Source organism: Lichenostomus cassidix, chromosome Z (assembly GCF_008360975.1).
Source record: "Lichenostomus cassidix isolate B80296 chromosome Z, HeHo_3.0, whole genome shotgun sequence".
NCBI classification, from domain to species: domain Eukaryota; kingdom Metazoa; phylum Chordata; class Aves; order Passeriformes; family Meliphagidae; genus Lichenostomus; species Lichenostomus cassidix.
Window position 1 is genome coordinate 6,262,010 of NC_139511.1, and position 11,332 is coordinate 6,273,341.

Genomic DNA, 11,332 nt, shown 5'->3' on the forward strand with positions numbered 1-11,332 from the left:
GTCCAAATAATAAATCTGTTAATCTTACTTAGGCTGTTGATTTTTTAAATATTAGATACTTTTTTTTTGTGAATTGGACAGCAGAGTTATTTTAAAAATTGTGTGAAACCTCCATATGTATAGAAAGCATCCTAGAATTAAACTTTGTTGAGGGAAAAAACTGAAGGTGGGTGAAAATAACTTTAAGAAGGCATGTGCTGCTCAAGCCATGATGCAGGCCAGTGCTGCTGGCCACTGTTTTTTTTTCATGGCCTGCCTTTTGAAACCAAAAGACAATTCCAGCAAGAACTGAAGGTCATGAGATTTTCAAAAACCTCTCTCTGCAGCAAAGAACTAAGAAACTGGAGCCTGACTGTCACTTGAGGGCATTGGAGGCTGACAGTTGGGGAAGTTGGGGATCTCGACCCCTGAAACATTGCTACAAGCCATTATGTTCTCTTAGGACAAGCAGCTCCAGGGTAGATCCATACTGTGAGTGAATTCCTCAGAATTAAAATCAGATATCCTGGAGTCTGACTTCAGAGACATCCAGGTCAAAAGTCACATTTGGAATGGTAGCTCCCACCAGTTTCAAGATAAAATGAAAATCTTCCTTCCTATATGTGCAGTTCCTTTTATGTATGAGCTGCTTTAACTCTGAGCTTTTCACCATGACCTTTTGCCACTTGTGTTGTGGTATCCTGTGCCTGCCAGAGGCAACAAAAATAAGCAACCCATATCTGCAAAGTTATACATTAAAATCAAAAACACACCTGTGCATGACAAAGGAGAGAAAGGTGGGAGGAAATGTGCACAAAGTCTTGGAGAGAAGAAAGATTAAAAAACTACTCATCCTTGTCCATTATTCCACCTGGGTGAACAATTTGCTGTGCAATAATTACAGAGTAATGTACAAAAATGATCAGCCACTGCATTAGAGATTAAAAGGTTACTTTATTTTAACAACTGTGCCACTGCTGTGGGGATGGGACATGTTGCCACTCTTTACTAATACAGTAGACAATATATTCTTTTGAGTGGATTCTGTGCAGTTGTGTATAGCATGCACTGTTTTGTGTGAGGTAAGTTTGGTTGCCATTGTGACTGGAAGTAACTTCTAGTGTGAAAAAACCCAAAACCCAGAAAACTTCTGGTCACCATTTTTATTAAATCTTTAATTTCACCCTGTCTGCCAGATACTGGCCTCCTGGCCATGGAGATCACTGAAGAATACCTTTTGTGTTGATTGGAGCAGAACAACTGACTCAACCATCATAAGACTGTTTGCCCTTGACCTCACATTCACAGAAGAGTCTTTGCAGAGCAAAGGCACTGCTGCCTAGCAACTACTGGGCTCTGGTTTAGGTCCTTATAGACTTGAACAATCTATTTCAAATTAGCTCATATAATTGCAAGAACTAAGAATTTTAATGGAATCCTATTTCTCCATAGCTTTTTTGGATTTTGATTCAGACATTCCTTTCAAAAGCCAAATTGTGTAGGAAGCAAAATTTTCTAATACGCTTGCATTTAAGGATGTCATACTCTCTCAAGTTACCAAGGCACTCAGACATTTATAGATTTATTGGGGCCCCAGCTCTGTGGGACTCACCTATTGGAGACCTCACAAACACCTTCTGGAAGCCAGACATGGAAAGGTGAAATCGCTTCCCAAAGGTGCCGTGGGCTGCATTGGCCTTGGATGGGAAATGAAGAGAGAGATGAAGTTTCATCATTTAATCTGAAATGATGACAAGGGTCTCTTAGGGCTGCAGGGGTCAAGTCAGTCCCATCATGGCCTCTTGCTGGGCTAGGGAGAATCCAGAGGCCTGGGGGCTTTCCTCTTTCGGGCACAGTGAGCCACCCGAGGCGAGCAGCCCTTGCCCTGACGGGGAACAGAGGGGCTGCAGCTGCTGCCCTGGGCAGAGGGACCTGCGACTGCTGCCTGCCCCAGCAGCTCTGGCTCCTTCGGGGGCTGGTCCTGCTCTGCAGGGCTGGGCACAGCTGGGTGCTGGCTGGGACCCCCGTGCTCAGGGACCTCTGAGGCACCAGCTTCTTTCTCCACACTGCAGGCACTGCTGGGAGTGCTCTCCTGGGAGCTGCCAGAGCTAAAACTGATGGACTTGGCTTTGCTGGAGCTGCTGCTCTCTGCTGGGCTGCTGTCCTCATCCCCAGTAGTGTGGGAGTACAGAAGCCTCTGGGCCTCCTGACTGCACTGGGCTGCAATAACCTCGATGAGGCCACGGAGCAGTGATGCTGTGTGCTCCTCAAGGAAGACCTGCAGCTTCTGGGCCAGCTCTTCTCTATCCAGGCCGCAGAGGCAGAGGTAGCGCAGGATGCAGCTCTCTGTGGCCTCAACCAGCCACCATCGGCCTCGGTACATTCGCTCCAGCCTCTGGTGCAGCCAGGGCCGCACGGGCTCCAGAAGATGCTGATGTTGTTGGAACAGTCCTGCCCACACCTTGGGCAGGAGGCCACCCACAGGCTCTGGCCCTGCAGCCCTCTGCTCAGCTGGGGACAGTGTTCCCTGTGGAGAAAACAGAGGGGACACCCCAAGGCCATGGCAGCTGTTTTGATCCAGGTGATCGTGAGTCCTCCCTGCTTGGTTGCGTGCTGCTGGTGACTCAGCAGGGGAGGTGATGACAAAGTTTATGTAGTCCCATTCATTCTTCTCAGAAAACCTGATGGTCTGTAGCACTGTCCTGCAGAGTGGGCATGAGGGATTTCGCTGTGCCCACCGCAGGATGCAGCCCAGGCAGAACCGGTGGTGACAGGGCCCAGCAGAAGTCACATCCCTCAGAGAGTCCTGGCAGATGGGGCAGTTGCCATCTGTGTCTGTGGCCATTTTTGTCTCAAGCCAGACTGGCCCATGCTCTGCTGACATCCAGATACAAGCAGTGAGATGTCACAATAAATCCCCAGAGACATCACAATCTGCCACTCAGTGATGTCACCATCCAGGAGTCAGTGATATCACAATGACATGTCTACCCGTGCAGGCACATTACATCAGGAGAAAATGAAAATACCAATTCCTTTTTTGAGTTTTTACATTTGCATGTTTCTCGACCTCAGCCACCTGCATCACCTGCCCTTGACCCTGTCTCATCCCCATTCCTGACACCTTGCCAAGGCTTCCTGTGAGGTGGTGGGGCTACTGAGCAAGGTTAGATCCGTTTCCTCACTGTGGTCCCAAATCCACTCAGCTGCAGTGTTCAGGGAGCTGTAAATCAGTGCAGCCAGACTCCCTGCAGGGTCCTCTCTGCCTCCCTGGGTTGTTGAATGACAGCTTGTGGGGAGTGATTGAGTGACAGCTGAAAGCCTGGGTTAAGGGGAAGGGAGTGTTTTAAGCATCAGAATGGTTTCTCTACCTCTCCATTACCATTTTCTCTGGCATTATCTTCTCAGGAGAAAGCCCTGGACACATCACACTGGTCTGAACAACCCTGCCTTCCTCGGCTCTAAATACCTAATTTCTGCCAGTGCAGTCCAAGCAGATCTTCTAGTTTGAGGAGACTGCACCTTTCAGTAACAGCTGAAAATTCTAAATCAGAGCTCCTGCGGCTTTGGAGAACGAGACTGTTTCTCAGGTTCTGCAGCAGTGGTGTGGTTGGTCTGAATGTTGCCCAGCTCCTTCCCTGCACTGACCCTGCTCAGTGACAGGGGTGGTGCCAAAAATGTCACACAGCCTGTCCTGGATCCTTCTCATTCTTAAGGGCAGGAACTTTTAGGGATCCCTAGAGGGCTCTGCTCCTTAGGGGAGAAAAAGATTAAAAAATACCCAACCATTTGTCTCCTTGTCAGAGACTTGTCTGAGCATCCTTGGAGATGAGGGTGTTGACTGCCAGACCCTGGGTTTTCCTGCCCAGCCACCTGTTGTTTACAAGCAGGATAGGATGCATTTGTCTCAGGAAATTTGCATTTCCAGTAACCCTTGGTTCTTTTATTTGTGTCTGTGAGGTTTACATCTCCATCAGGTCTCCTTTTCTACATGATTGTCCAGAAATTTGAAAATTCAGTTTGTAGAGACTTTTGAACCATAGAATCAGGTCTGAATAGAATCAGGTTGGCAAAGACCTCTAGGATCATCAAGTTCAAGCACTAACCCAACATTGCCAAGCCCACCAATAAATCACATTCCCAAATGCCAGATTTACACATCTTTAAATCCCTGGGGGATGGTGACTCTACCACTGCCCTGGGCAGCCTGTGCCAGGGCTTGAAAATTTTTTTGGTGAAGAAATTGTCCTGGTCTTTGCTCTGGTGTAGGGAGAACACAATAGCACTGAGTGTCAAGGAAGTATCTGAATGGGCACAGGAAGAAAAATACCACTTGCATTTCAGGATACAATCACAGTCCTTGAAAATCACTGGAAAAGGATGTTTTTAGAGAAAGTATGTGACATGTGTCAGTCAAAACACTGCAGTTTAGTTTGTGTTACAGGCTGTTACTTACAAACAGTGGAACAGAGCCCATGATAAGATGTCTGAAACATCATGCTGAAATGAAGCTTTTCCATGCCAGAATTTGTTTCTGGAAAACATCTTTCTGTAGATGATGATACATGCAAGAACAATTGAAACCCAAAAGCTTCCCTTAGTTATGCTGTAAAACCTTAAGAGCTGAAGGTTAAGCCCATGGGCAGCAAAGAACCCAACACTCACTGCAGTCTATAGGAGAGGGAAACAGTTGTGAGTGTCCTGGGAGTTCTGAACACTTTCTGGCAAAATTTTAACATAAAATTTCACTATGAGTAGCTGTACTTCAGGGATGCTTGGGGATAAACCTGCCTTTTCTCTTCCTTTTGGGGATCTTTGCATCATATACTCAGTTATGCTCATTTGGAGATGAGAAAAATTTGCCTAAAGTGCATTTAAGTACAGAAGGATGTGCAGAATTTTCTCTCTAAATCCCATCATATGTGCTCATGCTCACTGATATAAAATGAAATGGAACTTTCATCTTTATTGCCATGTGTCACTTAAGTTTTGATGGTTTGTGGTGTTGATTGTAAATGTGCTTCTGCTTTTGTGGGAGCTGAGGGGAAATCAGGTGCTTGTTAGAGTGCCTGGCAGTGTTACCAGCCTTGGAGCAGCATGGCACTGAATATTTCACTGTAAGTATTTACAGGTAGTGTCTGCAACTCATATTGTACCTGCTAACATCAGACAAGTCTAAGAAAATGAAGTGGGAACAGATGCAGAAATCTTCTCCTGTGGTGATAAGAGTGGAGATGCTTGGCCTAGTTACAGGGGATAAGTAGATTTTATTCTCTCAGAAAGCCTCCACCCTGCATGAGATCCCCCTTCTCATTAAAGGTTTCATGTTCATCTGTAGCAAAAAGCACATCTGCTCTGCCGGTTAAAGGAAAAGCTAGCTATGAAATGAAAACACATGCTGGTTCAAATCCTTTCCAGCTCCAGTTATTATGACATGTTCTACACATCTTAAGCAATGTCTTCTATAGTAGAGAGAGTGTAAATTCCTGGTGGCACATCTTTATCTCACTGGAGGTGACTGGAGTTGGCTAAAATACCCTTCATTTTTTCTCGCTTTTAACTTTCATTAGAGCTGAACACAGCATGGGCAAAGAAATTAATTCAAAATTCAGAATATTATTCTTGAGAATAGAGGGTCAAATCCTTTGTTGAGTTGGGTTCCTTTCCACGTCTGAGGTTTTTAGACTTGGGAGTTTTGGTTCCTACAAAATAAAGTATTGTCTAGCCCAGAGTCACCATATTGCCAGCAGAGACCATCACCAAAATGCTCCTGGGAAGATGAAAAACCTTGTAATAGAAAACTGCTGCTTGACTTAGGGTTGAGTTTTCCTCTGGGTGACTGTGATCAGATCTTCCTGTGGGGTGCCATGACCCTTCCTCTGACTAATAATATCTGGTGAAATACCTCAGTGCTCCTACATTGCCAGCTGGTGATGTTGATACTTTGACCATGCCCTCTGAACAGCTCTGAGTGGTGGTGTCTAACTTTCCATTCTGGATTCCCATAGGGGACCTGGTTTGAAGTCCTTTCTGATCCCAGGAGCAGGTGGTTGGTCCAGCAGCCCTCTGGAGGAAATCTGACTGTCTCTGCAGACAGCTGCAATTTTGGGAAAGTAAATGATCGTGGCAACAAGCTATTAATGCTTGGTAGCTGGGAAAAATACATGGGTGTGCACAAAAATGGTGTGGTAGTGCCCAGCTGTATTGTACTGTATTCTGTACTGTATTCTGTACTGTATTCTGTATTCTGTATTCTGTACTGTACTGTATTCTGTACTGTACTGTACAGAATTTTGATAGCTAAGCTGTTGGTTGGTTTGGGAATATGATGACCTTCTTCCCTGTGAATAAACCACTTCTGTTGCTGTTAAGTAAAACTGCTAAAGACATATGAGCCAGGGACATAAAGCAAAATTAAGGAAACACAGATTGTGTGATAAAAGACTCTCAAGGAACTGCAATAGCTGATTACAGCGAAAATATGATATTGGAGTAGAAATGAGTATAATTTCTGCATGATCAAATTCTGTAACTGGTCGCATAAACTGCTCAGATTTCTCTTCTTCCCTTTGGAAGTTGGATCTTTTAAAGCCACTTATGGTGCAAATTTCATCATGTTCTGTGCAATACCACAGCAGTTTTATTTGGAGTTGAAATCAATGCAAGTTTAAATTCTCATGTTTGTTTTCATTTCTTTAACAAAAAAGCCCAGAACAAACTAACAAGTCTCTCTGGCTAATTATTTAGGAACAAGTAACTCAAACTCATATACTTCCGAATCTATTTTGACATACTGAGAACAAATGCTCCTACAATTCCTGTTTAAGTCTTAGTATTTGCTGCCTCTGATAAGGTATTTTTTTGTCTTTGTTTGCAAGGCAAACATACCATTTCCTATTGGTTACAGGTGGTCTTGGGGAAATATTACCTTAAACTAGTAATTAATATTATTTTTCAGTACCAATGGTTGTTTTAATTTCTCTAGTTTTAGCGATTTCTTAGGGGACTCCTTCACTCTATTGGAGACTACCTGATCAAGACATAAATAGAGCTTTCCCTAGCACTGAGTCTTACAATGTTGATATTCCTCCAAGCTGAGGAAAGAATTTAATACCTTTGGTTGACATTTATTCACACTAATGCACTGATGTGCCTTGTAAAGGAGGAAGGATATTTGAGCCATTTCATCGGCTTTATGGCAATGCCAGTCAGAATGGGATGCTTAGGAAAATGTGTCTGTCACTTGACCTGTGCCTCATTATGCTCTGAGGGGACTTTGTAGCATCTGTTCTGTAATGTGATGATAACTCAGGTCTATTGGCAATTGAACAAGAATATTAAAATAGCACTGAAACCAGAGGAATTAGAGGTGTGCTTTATTTCATGCAGTGCACAGTGGTCCCATAAAGTTAATATAGCCTCTCAGTGCATGAATCTGAATTCTTGTGTTTGTTTTCAGGATTTAAAGACTATTTTGGTGTCAGCTGTTGAGGTGTGGGAGGCCAAATCCCTCTTCTTTGCCATTCTGACCTGTGGAAGGAGGCCTTCACCACATCTGTAAGTCAAACATTGCTACTCCTGGGTGTCAATACTGCACAAGAGGCTGTTTGCCAACCTGCTCAAGACATGAAGTAAGTATCCTGTTGTTGGACGAAGGACTCTCAGTGAGGGAGGTTTCTCCAAATGCACAGCTCGGTCATAAGCTACTGGCTTTCTGTTTGGCAGGGGCTCTCCCTCGGTGTGCTGGAGTCTCAGCTGTGGCATTTGCTGAGGATGGAGAGGAATAATGCCTGGATCCAAGGTGACAGAGCTAGTTTCTCTAAATTCAGTGCCTGATCTCTCTGATGTCTGAGATACAGTAAGAAAAAGTTCTCTGAAATACTCCTCTCCAAGCAGAATATTCAGTGATAACAAAACCTGAAGAATATTCCTGGGGCAAAAGTCTCGAAATTCCTGCCGGTATAAGGGAGCATCAGTGGGGTTCAGTGGCCAAAAGAGCCATGCTGAGGTACCCTCATTTCAGGAGCCCTCATTCCCTCATTGTCAGGAACAGAAACTGGTCACAGAGGTGACAGTTTCTGTTCCTGTCACCTTCATGTACAGCACATATGGGTAAGAGTATTAGCAAACAGTCCATAAAACCGGAGAAAGGTCAAAGCAACCAAAACAGAATGACACTGGCTATTAACTGCAAACAACAAATAAATAAACAAAACCCAGTAATTTAAGTGGATTGAGGTTGATATTGTATGACATCCCTTCAACAGGTGGTGCTTTGGGGCAAAGGTATTGACTTCCCTGGAGGAAAAACCAGGACATGTCTTGGGTGATTTTCTCTCTCAGGCACACCACAGTCATGGTAAAGATGTAATCTTGAGAAGGTGTGAGGATTTTGTACTCTACCACATTTCACCTTCAACAAATCATTAGTTATCTTGGGTGCCACTCATCCAGGGATGAACTGTCTGTTTCTCATTAACATACTTAGTGTAAATGTATTAATTACATGACATGCTCAGATATATGAGAGAAATATTTGACACACATAAACATCACACCTTTGTAGGACTCAGTTCCTCCTTCCATAGCTTGGCTGTCTACAAATAATGATCATAACAGGAAAACCTGTTTTATTTTATCACCTATTCACTGTGAGTACATTAGATAAAAATGCACAGATTGAAACAGGACCTCTTGCACTTCAGCTTTTCTACAACATGCTGCAGTCTCTGGTTTATGTCTTCATTAAAGAAGAGTGTGGCAGGTAAGTGTGCCAGAAATGCCACAAGATGTCATAGGCAATGAAATAGTCCATTTTCTTGCTTGCACTCTGGTGGAAGACATATGAATGTAGAGAAAAAGTGATTTTTCAAGGTTTCTAACTTGATACATGCCTTGCAGTAAAATTTTTGTGATGAAAAAGCAGACACAGGATGATGTGTAAAGTGAAGCATCCGCTTCCTTAAACAGGTCTGTCCAGACAGGAATAATTTTAATCTAAGCACTTACGTTGTGCTTTCTGCCGTCCCTCTCTATTCAGACTCCAACTTTTATTCAGTCACAAATTACATAAATTTCCAGTGAGGGGTATTTTGTGGAGTTATGTGACAGTTTAGTCATTGGTCTCTTGATCCCAAATTAACCAAGGATCAGCAGGATTCTGGCAAACTTTGGGTGTCAGGTACATGTGCTTTGAGCTGTATTTGGACAGTTGTATCCCAAAATCACAACTTTTCTGTTTATAGAAAATATTAAGCATATGTTACAAAGCTGAAACCATTATTGGCAATTCATTGCAGCACTCCTGCCTTTTCCCCAAGGACCATCTGTTAAGGTGAAGCCACAAAAGGTTGGGTATAAACAATTGTTTCTTCTTGCCTCTTCTGTTAAAAGAGATGTAAAGCTCATAAAACAAAGGCTGACAAAATAATTGTGCATGAAAAAAAATACAGTGCTGTTGAGGGAATGTGTTGGTAAATCAATCCTTCTTGTCACAAAACCAGTGTTTTGAGAGCAAAAGAGGAAATCATTGAAGTGTTTTTGATTTTGGAAGAAGCGCATTGAAAGAAAAATGTTCATTATGTATTGTAATGGCTGTGAGAGTGGCGAAATGTGACTCTTAGACAAGACTGAAAATCACTGGCCTGTCTGACTTTTTTGAAAAATGTGTTTTTTCAGGCTCTATTTTCTACAAGCAGGGTATAATTTGTGCAGGATACTTGCATTGTGGAAGTCTTAGGTGAGAAATTAAAACTAAGAAGAATTTTTTCCTGCCCATTCTTCCACCTGATCCCCCACACAGAGCGCAGAAGTTTCACTGCTTTGGAGGAGTTCATCAAACACTGCAACTGCAATGTGGCTCTAGTTGCAAATTCCTCCTTTTCTGTATGGTAGAGCTCTCTGCCACACACTTCTCATTCCTCTCTGGATGACAGGATTTAGGGAGAATCTTTTCTTTTAGTATCAGTTAGGTCATGATTAAGAAACTTTCCTGTCTGGGTGTTTAAGGCACTAACCAGCTTGTCAGTCCTGTTTTTGTGCCTCAGTGTCTAGGCTTAGCTCTTAAAAGTCAGAGAGTTTTGTTTAGTACACTTTTGCTTTATTCCCTGTGTTTCCATACTGGATTCCTGATGAATTGTGAAGTTCAGGGAGCAGAGCAGCAGGGGGTAATTAGAGGGAATTTGGTGAAGCTTGGCAAAGCCATGTTTTCCACTCCAATATCTCAGTGACTGGGAATCTCAGAGCACTACACTTACTTTTACCAGGTGAATTTTTCTAGCAGAGGTATTTTTCTGCAGTGCCAAAGTGCTGCTTGAAGAGTAAAGTCCTTTCCTACACCCCCATACATCAGGGCCAAGAGGAAAAATGTGCTGTCTTCACATAAGGGAGTTGATCTGGGTTTGTAACTCCTGCTACCCCTAATAGATTTGATTGGTTTGAGATTTTAGACACTTAAATGCAGTGACAAGTTGCAAGTGCAGTTATGAGGAATTCAAATCACTCAAGATCTCCCCAGGGTGACGATCAACCAGAATGACATTAGCAATGGACTGTGCAAATTTGGGTAATGGAAATTAGATGATAAAAACATGAAAAATTAGCAGAGTGGTGGTATTGTCAAAAGGTTTTGTTGTCACCTTTTTTTTTCCTGATTAGAAATTCCACATGGGGGTTTTGGAGGAATCAAGATACAAAAAAAGGCTGATTACCTTATTTGCAGTTTATAAGGACTTGGAAAATTATCTCATTTGATGATGGTATGCAAAGTAATGGGTTCTGTCAGCAACTAACAAGCCTCACACAGGTGGAGACCTGCTGCACACTAGTTAATTCATCATTGTTTTGTCCGCAATGGCATCCTTTAGTAGCCTAAAATTTTGGATACCTTAATGTATGTCCCAGATCTGCTACTGGAACATTAAGATATTCTGAATAAAAGACATTGAATGGCCTTCTTGTCCCTGATCTATATATGTATTGCTTTTATGTATTTTTTATTTATTATAAAAATAATACAAATATTGTTTTTATATTGTCTTTTCCTTTTCCTAAGGCACCTGACTGCATTCAGCCACATTAAAACATGGGGATGATACATGCTGCTCTTTTTTCCCTTCTTATTTATTCAAATCGTCACTAATAATATGCCATCTGCAGAATTCCAGAATAAGAGTATGTTTTAGTCCTTGACAAGTGCCTGCTTTTTCAAGATGCATAAGAGGAATTCACAAAATCTCCTTAGACTCTTTTGAAAAAATGCATAATTATGCTTCCCAAAATGTCATAGGTAACTCAGAGATATCATCACCAAATAGTTTCTGTGATAGCTAAAATGTTTAAAATGTTTCTGGGT

The 11,332-nt window shown here is 42.7% G+C and overlaps 1 protein-coding gene and 1 long non-coding RNA gene across 3 annotated transcripts; one reads left to right on the forward strand and one right to left on the reverse strand.

Moving 5' to 3' along the window:
• Positions 1 to 1,701: 1,701 nt before the first annotated feature.
• Positions 1,702 to 2,904, reverse strand: LOC146424315 (uncharacterized). The gene has a single exon (XM_085042610.1). It carries the CDS (start codon positions 2,861 to 2,863, stop codon positions 1,790 to 1,792), a length of 1,074 nt encoding a protein of 357 aa, XP_084898736.1. The 5' UTR covers positions 2,864 to 2,904; the 3' UTR covers positions 1,702 to 1,789.
• A 4,438-nt stretch (positions 2,905 to 7,342) lies between these two features.
• Positions 7,343 to 8,567, forward strand: LOC146424316 (uncharacterized). Of its 2 annotated transcripts, XR_014846934.1 has the most exons (4): positions 7,343 to 7,610; positions 7,705 to 7,780; positions 7,876 to 7,987; positions 8,083 to 8,567. It is a non-coding gene; the product is annotated as an uncharacterized LOC146424316 (long non-coding RNA). The 2 variants fall into 2 exon arrangements; XR_014846933.1 differs by having other exon boundaries at positions 7,876 to 8,567.
• The last annotated feature ends 2,765 nt before the right edge of the window (positions 8,568 to 11,332 follow it).

Excerpts from the sequence above, each read along its gene's own strand:
- LOC146424315 (XM_085042610.1), bottom strand. The coding sequence starts at position 2,863 with ATGTCAGCAGAGCATGGGCCAGTCTGGCTTGAGACAAAAATGGCCACA.